Source organism: Rhinolophus sinicus, chromosome 8, assembly GCF_057876585.1.
Source record: "Rhinolophus sinicus isolate RSI-liver-muscle chromosome 8, RSI-T2T, whole genome shotgun sequence".
NCBI lineage: Eukaryota > Metazoa > Chordata > Mammalia > Chiroptera > Rhinolophidae > Rhinolophus > Rhinolophus sinicus.
Window position 1 is genome coordinate 47,215,795 of NC_142508.1, and position 19,324 is coordinate 47,235,118.

A 19,324-nucleotide genomic window follows, 5' to 3' on the forward strand; every position below is an offset into this window, starting at 1 on the left:
TATATCCCCTTTTTTTTCTGGAAATAGCACTCTAGTTTCCTTTGGGGAATCCTCCCGCCACCACACACACACACACACACACTCATGCAGGTCTTGAGAGTCAAACCTCCCCTCAGTCCCATGCGTCAGGTGTACAGTGATTTGATGAGCGATGAGCATAAGACCCAAATCTGTCCAGTGAAAGCCAGGCCTGGGGCTTTTATGTTGTAGCTATTGAGAAAGAAGCATTCCCTTTCCACTGGGGCTGCTAAGTGGTCCGTGGCATATAAGCCTAGAGTTTGGGTGAATGGGGGGGACAGCTCTGTCTCTGGTTGTAGGAGAGGCTGTTTGGAAGTGAAGCTGACCCAGAGAAAAGCAGATCTGAGAGGAAATGAGGTACAGTCCTGACGAAAATTATTTGAGTAACTATATCCAGCAGTACCTGAAGCCAGATGCTGCAGGGCATGGCCAGTTAAGTGAACCAATTAAAATCTTCTCTTAAGCCAGTGGGAGTTGGAGGATCACGGTCCCTGCCTGATTTGTGCCAGGCTCCACTTCCTCTCTTCCCTCCCCGCAAAATGTCCTTATTGCTGCTTACATTTGCAAACTCAGAGGCCATATTAATCAAAACCATCTTTATTATTTAAAGAGCAGCCTGTCATCAGGGGCACCTAGGTGGGGGCCCCCAGATGGCAGAACAATATTTACATGGGGGTCAGGAAGGTGAGGCTCGGGTGGGTGGGTCAGGGTGGGTGAGGCCAGGGTTGAGTGGGCCCGCCACTGAGGAAGACAGGACACTGGACGGAGGGTATCCTTGGATCTGTGGGCGGGGCCCAAGAAGAAAAATGTTCCATCCTAGGCCCAGGGTGGACCCCACCGTGTGGGGCTGGGGCCACCTAGATCAACTTGAGCCCTAGAGGCACACGAAGCAAGGAGAAGCCACAGGTCAGAGCTGAGTCACCATGCCGCTGGCTTCGGAGTGAGTCTGGGGAAAGACAATTGGGGGCTTCTGAGGTCTGAGAGACTTCCCAAAAAGTCCCATAACTAACCTCCCCTCCCAAGAAGCCCTCTGAAATCCACTTGTACCATAGGGTGCCTCTTCCAGGCCTGAGCACAGGTCTCAGGAAAACTTTGGCCTCCCCTTCCCCCATGAGAGTCCCGCCCAGACAATCCCACCCTCTGGCTCTGTATGGGCCCAGCTTTCACCTTTATGGCCTGGAAGATCCACTCCCGGAAGTCACTGACTTTGGTGTAGACGCCTGGCTTCTGGGCCAGGGCACAACCGGTACCCCAGCTCACTATGCCACACAGCCGCCAACGCGGCGTCCGAGAGATGCTGTCCTCACACACAAAGGGACCACCACTGTCGCCCTGGTGGGGGAAGGGGAGGCCTGGCTGGAGGCCCTCTCAGATGGCAGTAGGCTGTGGTCAGAGCCCTCCGGCCCTGAGATAGGGAGCCCCACCACCCACTGCCTTGTGCCTCCATCCCTGGAATGGCAGGGCCAGGGGCTGCCCCGTACGGTCCCTCACCTGGCAGGCATCAATGCCACCCTCAAGGTAGCCGGCACAGAACATCTTGGGCTTGATCTGGTTCCCATAGAAGTCAGGACCATTGCAGACATCATTGCTGATTATGGGAACTCGAGCCTCCTGGAGGACCCCAGCCTGTTGGCCTGGGGGTATGCGGGCAAGGCTGGCCAGAGCTGGGGAGCATGCATACCCCTCTTCCCTCCTGGTACCCACCCCAGGCTCCTCAGCACCCCTACGCCCCAGGGCCAAGGGGCACTCAACCTGCCAGACTGCCCTTCCCTGGCCCAGGTCAGTCTCCCTAATGGTGGCTTCCCAGGCAGGGAAGGGACTCACCGTAGTACTGTGTGTTGCCCCAGCCAGTCACTGTACAGATCTTGCCATCCACCAGGGCCTGGCCAGCAGCTGGGAGGCACACGGGCTGGATGTATTCTGTGAGAGACATGACGCCAGTCCAGCCCCACCTGGTACCAACCTCTGTTTAGCTGCCGCCAATGCTCCCGACACAACTTTTCCTCTGTTCTTTTATAGCAACCACCATAGAAGTTGCCCTCCACTGGGAGCTCATGGATTAGGCACCTTCCTGTGTCAGTTCCGTTAATTTTCCATCAGCCCAGGGACGTTGGAGCGACTATTACCCCATTTTACAGAGGGGAAAATGAGGCCAAGTCACTTGTCCAAAACTTCATGAGTCAATGGCGGAGCCAGATTTCGAACCCAGGTGGCCCAATTTGCAAGCCTTAACCATGGCCCATGGGGCCGCAACCCACCTACTAGAAGGTGCCTTTGTGAGAAATAGAAAAATGCACCCATCTTAAGATATGTGACTTCCACCTGTCAGAAAATCATAATAATAAATACACAAGTCTATACCAGCCACAGTGTGAATGGCACCCCTGAGATGTGAGGTCCTTGTGCAGTGCACAACCCACATAGCGGTCCTGGCAGCCCTGCCTGTTGCCTGTTGGTGACTTCACCTGCCTGAGCCTCAGAGCTCTCCGGTGCAAAATGGAAAAAATAATTGTTTCCCCCAGAAGTTGTAGCGAGAAATTGGTGAAGCATTGAGTAGCATGCCTGGCAGTAGGAAATGCTTACATATCTAGTAATAGTAATAAACAACAAAAGCAATGACTGCTAACATTAACTGAGGGCTCACTATGTGCTGGCATCGCTCTAAGCTCTTTACTCATGTTCACCTTTTTAATCATCTCAATAACCCTAGGAAGTCATTTTACAGCTGGGGAAAACTGAGGCACAGAGCGGTGAAGCTATGTGCCTGAGGTCACACAGCTGGCAAGTGCCTGCACCTGCCCCCGAGGCTATTGCCCCCGAGGCTATTACCCCTTCTGCCATTGTGTCTCAAACCCAAGCTGCTCCCACCTTGCGCCTTGTGGCCCACGGATGACACTTCCTTACTTCAATGTTGTTAACCCCACACTCTTTTCACTAAAGAAGAGGCTTTGTTTTGCTTTAAAGAAAAAACAGAGATCACTCCCTTAAGTGAAAAACCAGTATCACTGACCTTTAAAAAGTAAATAACCATAACAATAAGTATAATGCAAACCACAAAATGGTCCTGACTTCCCTGGCAGCACAGCCTGGGGGTTATGGGCACGGATTCCAGCGCCAGGTGGCCTGGGCTCAAATCTCTGCCATTTGCCAACAGCAAGAATTTGAGGCCTTATTTACTTTCTCGATGTTGGAACCTTTCCCCACGTGGAAAGCAGGGTCATAAAAGGACCCACCCTTCTGGGCTCAGTAAACACTAAATGAGTGTGTGCTCAGGACCCTGAGAATAGTGCCTGGTACACAGGTGGCGCCGCACAAGTGTTGGTGGTCATTACTCTTGTCACCATGATATTATTTTTTTGAATTATTTCATTATTAGCAGCAGATGTTGCCTGCTGGAGGCTGATCATCATCACTATTATGACTCTGGAACCATCATTATCACCAGGATTTTTATTATGACAATCCTGGCCTGCCAAAAGCGGAAGCCCAAGGCCTGCTCTCAGCACCCCAGGCACACCTGGAGAAGTGCCAGAGACACGCTGGCACCCCCGTGAGTCTGTCTGCGAGCAAGGAAGTGAGCTATAGAGGGGGAAATGCCTCACTGCCTCTCTGATTCATTGATTTAATTAAAATATTTTTTTCATTTCATTTAATTATTTGTTTTGATAACAGTTTTTGAGATATAATTCATATACCATACAATTCACCTACTTAGGGTGTACAAGTCAAGGGTTTTTAGTGGGTTCACAGATTGATGCTGAGTCGGGTGCCGGGCAATAGGAAGGTGAATCCACCACCACAATCAGTTTTAGAACATTCTCATCACTCCAAAAGGTATCCTTTACCTATCACCTCCCAATCTCCCCATCCCCATCCCTACCCCTGGCAACCACTCAGCTGCTTTCTCTCCCTATAGATGTGCCTACTGGGGACAGTCCATATACATGGAATCATGTAGTGGCTCCTTTCTGACCATATTGTTTTCCAGAGTCATCCATTGCGTATCATAAATCGGTACTTCATTCCTTTTTATGGCCAAATATTATTCCACTGTATGGATTGACCACATTTTTATCCATTTATCAGATAGGCATCTGGGTGGTTTCCACCTTTTGATGACTGTGTATAACGCTGTTGTGAACGTTTGTTTACAAGTTTCTGTGTGGACACATGTTTTCATTTCTCTGGAGCATATCCTGTCGGAGTGGAATTGCTGGGTCACAAGGCAATTCCATGTTTCCCTTTTTGAGGAACTGCCAGACTTTTCTGAAGCAGCTGCACCAATCATTTCTACTTGATGGACTCTCAGTTTTGCCCCCTCAAGAGCGTTTCCCTTCACACCATGGACTCCTAGACCCCTGGCCCCGCCTCTGTCCTCCGGCCTCTAGAGTCCCCAGGCCACGGCTCAGCCCCTAGACTTACCTGTGAAGGGCAGGGGGCTGGAGAGGTGAACCAGGGCGATATCATTGCTGTTCTCTTCGCTGTTGGGGTCTCGAAAGGGGAGATAACCCTTGTGGTAGACTACTGCCTGCACCCCCAGCTGCAGGCCATGGGGTGAGGCCTGGGCCACAGCGCCAGCAAACACTCGCCATCGAGACAGGACCCGGTTCCGCCTACCAGGGAAAAGGAAGGGAGGGTGGCAGCCTGCGTGGGCACAGCCTCTCCACTTCGCCACCGCCCGCTGCCCCCCTCGGCACTGTGGAGGTCACTCACTCAGGGAAGCAGTGGGCAGCTGTCAGCACCCAGTCTCCAGAGAGCAAGGAGCCCCCACAGAGGTGCGCTCCGTCGTAGCGAAGACTGACTTGCCACGGCCACCTGCCCAGGCTGGTGTCCTGGCCTCCCACAATGCGGTCTACGGGCGTCTTCCTACGGCCACAGTCTGTGGGAGATGGGCAGTTAGGGGCAGCAAGGAGGCCTGGAGCCCTAGGAGCCAGCCCTGTCCTAGGGGTCTGAGAGAGCATGCCCGTCTGGGGCATGTGAGGGGAAAAACCCAGACCTGGTCTGAGGGTGCATGGGCCCACCCTGGGGGGGCCTGAGATGACACAGTCCTGTGGGGCCCGGAGGGGACATGGCCCTGCCATGGGGGGGTCTGATGGGGCATGGTCCTGCCCTGGGGTGGGGAGGGGTCTAAGGAAAAGGGTTCTGAGTTTCAGGGTCTCACCTTGGCAGATCGTAGCCAGGAAGCGGCCCCTGGGACAGTCACTGTGAGAGAGACAGGGAAGGAGACAGAGAGAAACAAAAGGAGCAGCCAATTGAGACAGATGGAAGGAAGATGAGGAAGAGCTGGGGCCTTGGGGCCTGTGGCACCCGGGTGTGTGCCCCCACCTGCCCGCTGCCCTCCTCACCACACGGAGATGACCTCCAGCAGCCTCTGGGCGTAGGGCAGCCTTCCCTCGTCCACGCAGAAGAAGCCCGATGTGCCATTGGCGCCTGCCGTCCGCACGTCCAGCTCCGAGTGGGCGAGTGCCCTGGGCAGGGCAGGGGTCAGACCTGCTCCTCCCACCCTCCCACTGCCATCCTTCCAAGCAGCACCCCCAGTACCTGAGGAAGCCCATCTCCTCACAGCTGAGTCCCGCCACCCTGGCGTTGGAGCGTGAGGAGCACAGCAGCCGCCACGTCCCCTCTGTCTCGTCAAACACCGTGAGCCGGGCGTCTGCTGGACTGACCTGCACTGCATGGCGACAGGACAGGCCACCTGGGTCACCTTCCCTCTCCAGCCCCTCCTGGCCTGTTCTCCGGCCACATGGTTCTAGTCCTGAGTTCCCGCAGGACTGATCGGGGCACCCCCATGCCCCCCATACTCATGATTGCGTGAGGAAGGGCACGTGCCTCAAGGAATGGCGGTGGCACTGGGACTTTGGCTGGCCCTGCTGAGAATTGCCTTTTTCTGGGATTCCTAAGCTGGTTGTTCATGCATTGTAAGTACGGAACTTTACTGAAACATTTGGAAAGAGGGAAATTCTTTCAACCAATCTCCCAAGAAAATGGTGTGGGAGACTGGATCTACTGGGGCCATATTTATCCCTTGAAGGGAAAAATAAGCCAACGTGGAGAAAAGCCAAGAGATTATAGTTGTAAAGCTGATAATAATTGTAAAGCCCCTTGATGGTGCCAGGCTTTAAGAACCCCCAGAATTGTTGGTTAAGTGAGTTAATCATTTCTTTTTTCATTTAGCCAGTTCCTTTATTTTTTTCTTGTCTTTTGCTGTCTGAAGACCCTTGACTAACACATCATACTTCTAAAATATTTAAATAGATATCCTATAGTCTAAAAAAAGGGAAAGAATAGCTATGTTTTCTGCAGAAGTTGTCAGAGCCTTGATTATACTACGGTACATGATAGTTCTCCAAGCAGAGGATGTAGCAGTCATTCATTCATTCATTCATTCATTCATTCAACAAATGTTAACTAAGTGTTAATTAGACACATACTCCATGCCCAGTCCTGTGAGGGGTGATACTGGGTACACAAAGATGCCTGAGGTAGCCGTCACCAAGCTAAAGTCTGGGATGGGGGAGACAAACAATAAAAAAATCACCCAACCAAACACATCCTCACAAATTGAGAAGGGGCAGGGTGACAATATACAGGAAGGCTGGAGAGAGCTTAGGGGGGCATCCTCAGGTCTGGGGCTGGGGGTGCTGGAAGTGATGTCCCCTCAGCCCCTCACAGGCTGCTCCCTACACATGGCCAGAGGACCCTGTTCACACCTAAGCCAGGTCACAGCCCTTAAGCATATTTATTTACATTCACCAAACACTCCGTACATGCAGGGTCTAGTTTAGGCAATGAACAAATCAGACAAAACTCCTGCTCTGTGGAGCTCAAAGGCCAATAGGTGAGATGGATAATGAAAGGGATGAATAAGGATAATAGATCGTGTGTCACAAAAGAGGCCAGGGAGACAAATCAAGCTTGATGGAGGCAGGGGTGCCGGGGTGCAAGGTGAGGTTGCGATTTTCAGTAGGTGGGAAGAGAAAGCTTCACTGAGAAGGTGGGGAGTGAACAAAGAGCGAAAGGAAGTGAGAAAGAGAGTTGTGAAGACAGGTGAGGGAACAGAGAATAGGCCAAGGAAACTGCCAAGTGCAAAGATCCCAAGGCGGGGGTGGGGTGTTGGGGGGTTGAGAAACAGCAAGGAGGCTGGAGCAGAGTGAGCAAGGGGAGATGAGGCGGGAGATTGACTGGATCAACACTAGCTAGGACTTTGCTTTGAGCTGAAATGAGGTGCCGCTCGGGAGGCTCTGAGCCAGGAGGGCTCTGGCCTGACTCAGGGGTTCACAGGCTCCTCAGCCTGTGTGTGGGGAGCAGTCTGTGGGGACAGGAGCAGGAGACCAGGGAGGAGGTGACTGTGAGGTCCAGGAGGGAGAGGATGGAGGCTGGGACAGCGGAGGGGGAGGGGTGTGAGGGGGCTTAGATTCTGGACAGATTTTGTGGGTGGAACCCACAGGCTTTTCGAACAGATTGGATATGGGTGTGAGGGAAAGAGGGGGGTCAAGGGCAATTCTAAGGTGTTTGGCCTGAGCCACCAGAAGGACAAAGCTGCCATTGAGCAGAATGGGGAAGTTGGGGAAGGAAGGTTTGGGGGAAGATGAGCTGTGAGTCTCTTGTCTTTTCTCCTGAGCCTCCTGCTTGGCTGGTGTTCTGAGAGCACATTCTGGGAAACCGAATCTGGTGCAGTCACTTCTGCATCCTCTCAGGAGGAACCTGGCGAGGCCACACCCAAGCTGAGCAGTCTTCTGGACACGGGGAGGCAGGACTTCCAGGGAGAACCCTGTCATGAGGAGGACCGGCTGTGTGCCAGCCAGCGCGGTGCTACATGCTCTCCCTGCCTCCATCAACCAAGGCCTCACCATATCTCCGAGGCCACAAAGATCATCCTCATTTTCCAGATGGGGCAGCTAAAGCTTAGAGACGTGCAGTGACTTGCCCAACATTGCCCACTGAGTGAGAGGCAGACAGAGGATTTGCATTCAGGCCTGAGTGACTCCAAACCCCACGCTTTTAACAGCCTCTTGAGTGACTTCCCCTCCTGAGGGTTAAACAATAATAGCACAGTAATAATAATACTGGCTACCTTTCCTGGGGATGTCAGTGGGCTGGCCTCATGATATATGTCATATCTGGGGGGTTCTTTGAATCTCGCAATCATCATGGAAGGAGAGACCATTTCTACGTCCATCTTACAGATGGAGAAACTGAGCCTCAGAAAGGATGTACTTGCCCAGGGGCATTCAGCTAAGAACTAGCAAACTCAGGATTTGAACCCAGACCTGCCGACCTGCATATTTCCTCCTCCTGTGGGTCTCACAGAGACACTTCCTTACTTGTCCCCACCCCAAATACATTCACTTACAGCCCGGACTAAGACCTTCCTGGCTGGCTTGGCTTAATCATGACCACCTGCTCTGGGGAGAGGGCAGGGGGTTCCTGACACCTCTGAAGGGTAGTGACCACTACCCTAAGTTCCAAGATCAAGACTTGGGGTTTGAAACACCAACTGGGGTGGGGGTGAATTCTTATTTTGAAATGACTTCTAAGTGCTCCAGAAATGTAATTTCCAGAAAGTATGAGGCTTTAGGAAAACATTATCATTTTATGGATGTGTGTTCAAGAAGATGGAAGGGGGAGGGAATATAAAATGCTCCCTCCAATTATTTTTAAAGCCACATTCTGTGCCACTGTTTCCCACTTTTAAATACTTTATTCTCTCGTTTGTATTATTTTAAGCAACGCACACTGTGTTCTGGCTTGCCTGGTTGCTTACGAAATTGTCTGATATATTTGGAAGTGTGACAATCCCAGAAAAATGAGGTGAGGATACAGTTTGGGGGGTTGTTTTTGTTTGTTTTGTAATTTCCAAATGCTTTTGAAAAACCCAGGTATAGTTGAAGGGTAAGAGTGCTAGCATTGACCAGAGCCAGGTCTGAGTTGGTGCCTGGTGACCTTCCTTCCAGCTGGAGGTCCAGGACAAGCTAGTTAATCTCAGCAATTTATCTTCCTGCTTATTCATTAAAGCAAAGATTTCCTGAGCACCTACCATGTGCAGGACACTTTGGAGCAGTAAACAAAATGCCCCTGCCCTCCTGAAATTCACCAGGAGTCAATAACCCACTACGAATGTGAGAGCTTTAGCCGGGGCAGTGGGGATGGCCATGGGCTAGGGGGAAGCATGGAGTCTGGGGTTGCAGGAAGGCCTTGCTCAGGGAAGTTCAAGCCTGAAGGGTGAGACACAAAAGCCAACATTTACCAAGTTGGCTAAGAGCCAAGCCCTGCGTGGATCATCATGTCCTTTAATTCTCACCCCCAGCTTACAGATGAGGACATCAAGACACAGAGAGGGAAGGACGGGTGAGGTCCAATTGCCCGCAGTGACACTGCAGAACCCTGAAACCTGCCTCTAGGTGTGAGCTAGAAAGAGGTGGGTGAAAACAGGCGGTGGTGCCAGGAGGGTCTGCCGAGGGTGTGAGTGCCGGGAGCACACGTGAGGTGAGGGTGGAGAGGGCCCACACCTGGGGAGACCTGGCACTTGCAAGCCTTTGGGATTTTAGCCCAGTGGTAGTGGGGAGCCATGGACAGGCTTTTGGCAGGGGCATGACCTCTCTACCCTGCCACTTATGCCATGTGTGGTCTTGGGCAAGTCAGTTCACTTCACTGGGTCTCAGCTTCCCCCATCGGCACAACAGGAGTGATGATAATAGCCCCAACTTCACAGGGCTATTATGCAAAGGCTGTAGCCAGGCATATGCAAGCCCTCACCTATGGCAACTCACCTGGCTGTTTCTTGAGAAACAGCATATAGTAGTTAGTTCTACACAAGAGCTGGATCCAGGCTGCCTGGGTTCAGATCCCAGACCTGCCACTTACTAGCTCTGTGACCTTCCGTAAGTCACTTGGCCCTTCTGTGCCTCAGTTTCCCCATATTAGAAAGGGTTATTGTGAGGATTTAATGAATTAATACCTGTAAAGCCCAAGGCCATGCCTGGCACGTGTAAATGTTCTCTAAGTGCTTGCTGGCTATGATGACTACCACTGATGTTGGCTTTCCTCGTCTGGATTTCCATTTCTTCTCTTAATGTGCGCTGAGTCCTTTATGGAACTAGATGAGGTTCATGGGAGTGAAAAATACATCCCATCACCCAACTTCCTCTTTCTTCCTGCTGCCCTGGGCCATGGGATGGTGGCTTGGAGTCGGCATTTGGGATGATTCGTTCATTCATTCCCCAATGAGCCTCTGTGTTTATTTATCAACATGGCTATTCTTTCCTACAGCAGACACATCCCTACCAGGCAAGTCTAAGAGCTATTCCTGGCCTCATCATTCATCAGCTGTGTATACTCTCTGGTCCTCACTTTCCACATCTGTGAATGGGAATAATAGCAGCTACCTCCCAGGTAACTGTTAACATAAGGGTTTGCTGGTTTCATATGGCACCTCTCAGACATGTTTTGACTGTGCCCTGTAGTGAGAAACACCGTTTTCCACTATGATGTGGTCCTGAACTTCTGTTTTCTGAGGCAAACCATCCCATTGCTCTGAGCCTCAGTTTTCCCATCTCTAAAATGGAGAAAATAACAGTCCCACCCTTATAAAACCAAAAGATTAACAAGACTTTTTCTTACTGAGAGGGATGCATGCAAATATTTTCTAATCTAATCTATTTCATACTTTTAAAAGGTTTTTAAAAACCTTTCAACTCACTAATTTAACTGTATGATACATTAATGGGTCACACATTTAGAGCCTGAAAAATACTGGGTTAGACAAGTGAAGTGCCTAGAATAGCACCTGGTCCAGAGCAGGCTCACAATACGAGTGCACTACTATTAATTGCATTTCTTCATGCATTTGTGCATTCATTCAAAAAGTCCTTCCATTGAGCTCGCACCAGATACAGGTTATCTGCAGGGCTCCCCAGGGGTTCGCAGCCTGCTTTACTCACCCGGATACAGCGGCTCCTGATCACTCCTGAGTAGAACGGTCACTGCAGAGAAGGCAGAGGTGAGGGCAGGCATGCCGGGGCCACAGGGGGCAGGGGAGGGCAGAGGCGCAGGGAGCCACTCTCACCAATGGCCCAGGACGCTGCCCCAATGCCTGTCAGGAGCAGCAGGGTCCCCGCAGTGAGAGCTGCCACCTTGGGTCCAGAGCAGCATGGCACAGTCCGGCCACCTGCAATAGACACCATGCTGGGGCCACTGCCAGGCCTGTCCTCATAGGGGCAGGGTCTGAGCACGGGGCCAGCTCTGCCCTGCCCCCAAAGCTAACTTAGCATGCCTGAGCCTGCCAGGCCCTGCTCTTAGTTTCCTGGGGCGGAGAAGTTGGCAGAGTTGTCCCTCCCCTCCTGAGAGAACAACCAGGTGTCCAGCTCCCCAGGGGTTCCAGCTGGGAAGGGGTGTGGCTAGGATGGTGGCCACGTTCCCTGCCTGCACTCCCAACACTTAGGAGGTATCTCCTCCTCAGTGACACTGCACTTCTCTAGCTCCCTCATCACATCCGTCATCTCTTCTTGGATCTCTCACTTCTGCTAACTTTCCCAAAGGTTCTTGGAGCCTCTTAGGGGCTGTGACCCCTAACTTTTGCCCCCTTGGCAGCTCTCTTCCCTGCTGTTTGGCATTTCCTCACTGCTTCACTTCTCTTTGCTGTTCTAGATCCTCTGTCCCTGGGTACCCCCAAAACCAGACCTCTCCCACAGAACCCAGCTCCAAGGTCAAGTTTGCCCCTGGAGGTTGAGAACTTAAGTTTGGAAACTTGCCAGCCTCACTTAAAAATACTGGCCTTCCCTCCTCTTAGCTGGGACCTTGAGCAGGTGACATCACCTCTTTGAGCCTCAGCTTCCTCATCTATTTAATGGGTATCCACCTAGCATTCACCTATAAAAATAATACTTTAAAGTTATTTCTAATAATAATACTAACAATAATAGCCAAATTCTTATCAGATGCTTACTATGTACCAAGCATCGCTCTAAATGCATTAACTTATTCAGTTCTTATCTCAGTTATGATTCCCATTTTTCAGACAGGAAAAACTGAAGCTCGGAGAAAGTCACATGCCCGAAGTTGATTCAGCCAGGAAGAAGCAGTGGGCAGATACGGTGCTGGAGCCCAAATGTATAATCGTTAAGCCACGCTACCCCTCCCTGTACTGTAGTCCCTGGCATACAGCAAGTTCTCAATAAAGGCTTTTAAATCATTAAAGCTGTGTGGTCCTGGGCCACTCCCTTCACCTCTCTGGGCCTCAGTCTTCTCATTGGTAAAATGGAGTTTTAGTCATTCATTATCGTCTTGAACGTTTGCTATGTACCTGGCGCCACTCTAGGCTCTGGGGACATATCCCAAAACAAGACGGATGAGATGCTGGCTCTCATGGGGTTTACATTCTCATGTGTGTAACGTGAAAGGGATAAGTAAACAAGTAAATGCACTTGATAATTTCCAGATCGTGGCAAAGTCTATGTAGAAAATAACAGAGGTCGGGGCAGTAGATGGCTTCTCTAGGGCGCTCTGGGAGGGCCTCCCGAAGAAGTGACTTTTGAGCTGAGACACGAAGGTTGAGGCCAGCGATGCAAACACCTCAAGCAAGAGCACTGTGGGCAGAGAGGACAGCACTGGCAAAGGCCTTGAGGCGAGACTAATGTGATCCGTTAGAGGGCAAGACAGGGCACTGATGCGGCCAGAACTGCACGAACTTGGGGAAGGCAGTGGGGCCAAGGCTGGGGCCAGCTAGGGAGCCTGGTGCCCTGAGGAGAAGAGGGACTTTATTCCCAATGCTACAGGGGCCCTGGGGATTAAAAGCCAGCCCGTTTCCTAGGGATTGCAGGAGGACCAAAGAGAAAAGGCTGCTAAAAGCCTTCCGCTGGGCCTGGCGTGCAGCCGACTGCCCTTGGCATCTGTGAGGCACTCCCAGGGCTGCAGGAGAATCCAGCTCTCCCATCTGTGTCATGGTGGTGAGGCCGATAGGCACAGGGCTAGGCAAGCACCCAGAACAGAGTGGGGAGTGGTCCAGGACCTCCCTGCGGTGGTCACTGTCTGGGGGTCTTAAGAATTTGAGAGCCCACAGTACCCATCAAGGCATAAGAGAACACTCTCTCCCTCCAAAGAGGCCCCAGTGGGCCAGGCCAGCTCTGCCCCAGTTGGCTGACCCCTCCCTGTCTCAAGAGGGCCTCTCAGGCCCGCCCCCCAACTCTGTACCAACCTTCTTCCTGGTTCTAGTGGGAGGTCTTGGCTCCCTGCAGCCATCAGGCTGGTGCTGGTTCCTTCGTTTTCAGATGTGTTCTGACACTCAGAGCCCAGCCTAGAGGCTCTGGTATGTCTGTTGGAGCAGGCAGCATTGCCACCCATATCTCTTAGGGACGAGAAAGAACCTCCTTTCGTGCCCTCTGTTTCAGGGGACTTAGGACAACCTCAAAACAGGTGCTTCCAGAGGACAGGACACATCCTTACTCTGCGAGAGGACCATCCTTGTCATGATTCTCCGGGAGCTATAGGGCCTTTGCGATCAGTAAGCCAGCTCCCCGCCCCCCCAACTTTTCCCAGAGGCTCTGCTCTCTGTTCCTCCATGGACAGTTCTTCTGCCCCCATTTGGGTGCAAAACTCTCACAAGTGACATCTCTCTGGGTTGGCCTGGTGGCTCAGGTGGTTGGAGCGCCGTGCTCCTAAGCGGAGGTGGCCAGTTCGATTCCCACATGGGCCAGTGAGCTGCGCCCTCTACAGCTAAGATTGTGAACAACAGCTCTCTCTGGAGCTGGGCTGCCATGAGGAGTGCTGCCATGAGCGGCTGGTGGCCAATGTGAGTGGCCGGCAGCCAGCATGAGTGGCCGGCAGCCGGCGAGAGAGGCAGTGAACTGCTGTGAGCGGCCAACAGATGACTGGCAACTGACTGCCTCAGCTGGGGCAGACACAAGCCTCATAATGCCAGCATAGGCCAGGGAGCTGTGTCCTACACAACTAGAGTGAGAAACAACGGCTTGAACTAGAGTGAAGTGTGGGGGAGGCAGAAAAAGGGGGGGGGGAAACAAGTGACATCTCTGGCTCCTTGTTTCTAAAACAGGGGTGTCCAAACTGCGGCCCGCGGGCCAACTGTGGCCCGCGATCCATTTTTTATTGGCCCGCTGCAAATTCCAAAAATATATTTAGTTTACTTAAATAAACCAGGTGAGGCAATACGTACTTTACCTCGAGTGAGTGGCCCCGCGGTTTGTGTATTTTACCGCATATGGCCCTAGATGAAAATCGTTGAAAAAAGTTTGGACACCCCTGCTCTAAAACCATTCAACTGATAGGTCTGTGTCTTAGTCCTCTTCAGACCCAACTCCAACTTCCGGAATGAAAGCCCCCTCATTTAACTTCCGGACAGCACAGGCACCTGACTTTCCTTCTACTTCCCTGATGGTGCCTTATCCATCTCCTGACCTGCTATCCACTTCCTGAGGTCTGGAGTTCATAGGGCGGGCCAAGACCTCCTCCCACTCATGTCTCCTTGGTTCCAAATCTGTCTCACCCACCTCTACAGCCTCAGTTTCCCTTTTCTGTCCCAAGCCCTGGACTCTCCTTAGTCCCAGATCAAGGGTCCTGCAGCCTCTTAGATGCCTCCCCTGAAATTCCCCAGGTCCTTCACACCTCCCAGGTCCCATACTGGCCTCCATGTCTCCCCAAATCCCCAGGTACCGTCTCAGGGGCCCTCACCCTTAGCACTGTCCCTCCTCTGCAGGATGCCTCCTTCCCTTCAGAGCTTGCCAGCTCCACAGCCTGCAGGCTTCCCAAGTGTCTTCTGTCCGTCCTCGCCTTCCCTGCCCCCAGCCCCATTCAACCCCTGGCTCAGGCTCCCCCTCTGGTCCAGCCTCCATGTGGAAGCCTAGGGCTCTTCCTAAATATCAAATGCAACCTGTCTCTTCTTTACCTAGAGCCTCCATGACTCCCAGTGTCCCCCAGGACAGAATCTAAGGCCCTTAGGCCTGTGGTGCCAGCCCCTCTAGGATACAAGCATGACTGTTAGATATTTAAGGGTTGAATATTTCTCCCAATCTTCAGACAGCCACATAGTCATTATGAGACACCTGAAAGTTTCCAAAAAGAAAACGAAACCATAGAAATTATAAATTACAAGTTAGAAAAGAGAAACAAAGAATAACCTCCATGCCATCTTGTGGAAAGGCCCAACACTGCCAAGGTATTGCCCTGCCCTTCATCAAAAACAGTCTGAACAGAGCTTGGTCCAGTTGGCACACCTTGTCACCTTCCAGCTCCAATTCCAACTTTACCTCCAGAAACACCCAAAATAGCTACGTGCTACTGCACCCCCAGTCGTTTGTCACCCCCCAGCATTTAGCTAGGCTCTTCCCTCTGCCTAACACACCCTACGTACTCCCTCCTCATCCTGAATGTCAACTCAGATATCACCTCCTCCAAGTCTAAGGCCCCAGGGAGCACAAGACCCTTGGCCTTGGGTGTACTTCAGCCCAGAATGGTAACACAAACGCGAGCAGCCATGGCAGCAGGAATGGCTCTCAAATCGCACAACGACTCATGGCCCTGTCCGAACCGTCCTGCAGTTTCCTTAAGTCCTTACAAACTCTTCATATGGAAAGTGTCATTGTCATCATCCCCGGTTTATAAATGAGGAAAGGAGGTCCAGAGAGGTGCAGCCACCTACCCGGGGTCACCCAGCAAGTAAGCACAGCACCAGAACCTTCTGGCATCTGTGTCCAGGTTTGACTACCCCCTCCAACCCCAACAGTCTGACTGCCCTCCAAGGCCAGAATGAGCTGCCTGGGAATGCACTGGAGCCCACTCTGCCTTGGTTATCTCTGTACACAGACCTATCTCTGGCCATCCTTCCCAGGACGCTCTGCTTTTCTTCCCTGGTTCATTCACCCATAGGCCCCAGCCCTGGTAACTCCCTTCAGTCGGCTCCAGGAAGGAATCCTCCAGAAGGTATGGGGCTCTACTGTCTATTTGCTCAGCAAAGACGCAGGGCCTTCTCCTGAGCCACTGGGAGCCTGGATGCACTCTGGGCCATAGCTGAATGGTTGGGGAGTCTGAGTGCTTAACTGTGCTGAGACCCAAAGAGGCCAGTGATCCACACTGATCATTTCATATGACATACTCAGCACTTCCTGCATTTAAATCCTCACAACACCCTGTGAGGTGTGCACTGGTACCAGCTCCATTTTACAGATGAAGAAACTGAGGCTCAGAGAGGGTAAGCTGCTTGCTTAGGGCCTCACAGCTAGAAAGTGCTACCGCCTAGGACTGAACCCAGCTAGCCTGGTTCCAGGAAGAAGAGAGGGAGTCAGCCCAGCTGGGGAGGGCAGGAAGAGGGCTACCAGTCCTCGGCCCCTCCAACTGGCTCCCAAGTACGGGAGAGATTGAGAGGAATCTAGGCTGTAGGAAGCCCTGGCTAGTGGCTGCCAAGAGCCCTTGAGTGCCGGCCACTTAGCGGTGGCTTCTCTATGTCATCCTGGAATGGTTTCTCTGCTCTCTCTCCCAGCTCCATCCATCCGGCCGAGTCCAAAGTCCTCCCTCTGCTCTTTTGCCCACAATGCCAGGAGGTGGGAGGAATGTCTGGAATCGGTGGGGGTCTTGAATCCCTTGGACTCCAAGTCTGCTGACCTCTATCATGACGGCTTTGGTTCGCAGCGTGTGTCCGACATGCTAAGCCCCCTGCTGGTGTCCCTGCTCCCAACAACCTCATATAGGTAGGTAGGTAGCATTAAGATCCATGTTTGACCCAGGTGGGAACTGAAGCCCAGAGAAATGATGCCATTTGCACAAGATCACACAGCAAAAAAGTGGCAGAAGCAGATTCAAACACAGGCCAGTGCATTCAACTTCAGTGTCTGTGTCCTTAACCGTGACAGCTAGTCTCCCCACTGTAGCCCCAAGTAGAGGGCAGGTGCAGAGTCAGCTGAGGAATTGCTGGGATGGTGAGGGGAAACTGAGGCAAGGAGCCAGGAAGGTCGTACGGGGTAGCAGGGAGGCAGGTGGTGGCACAGCCCCACAGAAAATTTGGTTAATAGTTAATCAGGTGGAGAAGGCTTCAGAAAGCATTGGGGATGGGCCCAGGAGGGGTGCCAAAGAGAGGGGGCTCTGAGGGGGGCGGAGGATTGGGAAGAGAGCACAGAGGGAGGGAGGGGTGCCAGACAGAGCCGAAGTCGGGCCCGAGGAAAGGGGGACTCACCCTCCTTTTCCGCCATGTCACGGCCTCTCGTTAATGATTCCCCGGCTGACCTCTTGGGCCGGGGCAGGACCTGTGGGGAGATGAACAGGGAGGCAGGGCCTGGGGGAGCCCAGCCCAGCCCCGGTGCCCCCAGTCCCAGGCGCCTATCCAGGGAGGCTGGAGGAACTGGGCGCTGGCCAGAGCACGCCATGATCACGAACACAGATTGGTCTAGGTTCAAGGATGGGGTCAGTGTCTGACCAGTGACCGGGGGACACCTGGATTTGCAGGGCTAGGGGCTCCCATGCCTGGGCCTGGAGGGGAGAGGACTGAGGGTCTGGACTGCTGGGTCTGAGGAAGGAGAGAGCAGGGGCCTGACATTTTGGGTCCTGGGGAAAGAGGGCAGAGGGGTGTAGGGGCCCGGACTCCTGGGTTTGAGGGAGGAGGAGACGGAGCCCCAATCTCTGAGTCTGAAGAAGAGAGGGCTGGAGCTCCGAGGTCCTTGGAGGGAAGTCAGAGAACCCACTCTTGGCGTCCCTGGGAATCCCTCTACTGGGAGGTGGGCATTAGGTTGAGTGGGGGCGAGGGGACCCATGTCTTGGGACTGGAACTGAGGGTCCTGGTCCTTACCCTGGGGTCCGGCAGGTTGGGACGGAGCTGAGAGATGGTGCTGGTTGAGGGTCAGTCTCCAGGCCTGGGCAGGAGCATGGTGGCCCCGCAGCAGCGGCAGCCAGGAGGCAGAGGCAGCGGCGTGGGGCCTGCTAGGCCTGGCTGCCTCACCTGAGGAGGAGGGGGCTGGGCAGGAGGCGGGGATAGGGGCGGGGAGGGGCCGGGCACAGGGATTGGCAGCGCCAGAGGCCACCTGGCTGGTGGGGCAGGGTTTGCAGGGGCTGGAGCTGGCCAGCCCAGCCACCTGCCTCCCTCCCGCCTGGGAGGTGGGCCCAGGTGTGCCAGTCTGAGGGGAGGTGGGAACAGGGACAAGCTTGGCCTGAGGACTGAGGGTTTGGGGAGACAGAGCAGGCTGGGTGTGCTTACAAGGACTAAAGGATGGGGATATGAATTAGAAGGAATCAGAGTGCCCCAACTGCCCCAAGCCCACCCTGCCCCTGCTGCTTCTGCCTCCTGCCCAGCCCCTGCCCTGCTGGAGCTCAGGCCTAACTCTGTTCCTGTCCACCCCTGCCCCTTCCAGCACCCCCTGTCCAGCTCCTGAACAAGGCAGTTCCTGTTTCTGCCCCAGTTCCAGACTCTGCTCCAGACCTCTCCCCACAACCTCCTCCCCTGCCCCAACTCTTGCTCCAGCCTCTGCCCCTTCCCATGTCCCCAGCCCAACCCCTGTCTGCTTTTCCTTGTTCACCCTACCCCCCTTCAGCCCCCTCCCCCCAGTTGCTTTCCTACAAGTCACGGGGGCTGGTTTGCTTTGGCAGCCTCTCTGCAGCCTGCAGCAATGACCTCTGGAGCCAGGAAAGTCCTAGATAGGGGGAAGGGGGCTTGGCCCGGAAAAACCAGCGCCGAGTGTGGAGGCCCTCGCCAAGTGGCCGGAAGTGTCCAGAGGCAAATACACACTGTCCCGCCAGCAGTCAAGAATGATCCACGTCACACCCCAGGACCAGATAAACACCCAGACACAGAAGGGTCACCATCAGACACCTGCCTGTGGACAGCCACACAAACACAGACTACAGCAGCTCACCCCAAATAGGCTGTCCCCAGACAATTGGACCCACCTGCTCGCCCCATGTACCCCCTTCACTCAGAGCCACAGCCTCCCACAGGGGACAAATTGGGGTAGAAATGGGGCTGCCCATCCCCTAGTCTCTCCCTATCTCTCCATGTTCTTCTCTCTCCTTCCCTCTCTCCAACTCCTACCACTCCAGAGAGACCCATACAGCTGAGGAAAGAGTGAAGAAATAAAATGGAGTCACTATAGTCAAGCTGCTAAATTACTGAAATCAAGTAGGTTGAGGTATGAGGAAACAATTTTATTCTTGCTTTAACTAGCCTGGGAACTTAAACTTTTGAACTTTTCAATCATGCATCAATGCCTGGAGATACAGATAACCCCTATAGATAACCATCTGCAGAACTTAGGAAAGAATGTTCATATATCCAGACCCCTGACATCTCGAAGATCACCCTCTCAGACCAATACAG

The 19,324-nt window shown here is 53.1% G+C and overlaps 1 protein-coding gene across 2 annotated transcripts; it reads right to left on the bottom strand.

The window, feature by feature from the left end:
* Nucleotides 1-599: 599 nt before the first annotated feature.
* On the bottom strand, nucleotides 600-18,265 carry HPN (hepsin). 2 transcript variants are annotated; one of them, XM_019710632.3, is made up of 13 exons: nucleotides 17,804-18,265; nucleotides 17,195-17,264; nucleotides 11,084-11,185; nucleotides 10,959-11,000; nucleotides 5,560-5,689; nucleotides 5,364-5,486; nucleotides 5,180-5,220; nucleotides 4,732-4,897; nucleotides 4,441-4,631; nucleotides 1,843-1,938; nucleotides 1,510-1,652; nucleotides 1,186-1,350; nucleotides 600-964 (listed from the first exon to the last, which is right to left on the bottom strand). In XM_019710632.3, exons 2-13 carry the CDS (start codon nucleotides 17,208-17,210, stop codon nucleotides 926-928), a joined length of 1,254 nt encoding a protein of 417 aa, XP_019566191.1. In that variant the 5' UTR covers nucleotides 17,211-17,264; nucleotides 17,804-18,265; the 3' UTR covers nucleotides 600-925. The 2 variants fall into 2 exon arrangements, with proteins under 2 accessions (XP_019566191.1, XP_074171912.1); XM_074315811.2 differs by lacking the exons at nucleotides 10,959-11,000; nucleotides 11,084-11,185 and having other exon boundaries at nucleotides 17,804-17,953.
* Between the last annotated feature and the right edge of the window lie 1,059 nt (nucleotides 18,266-19,324).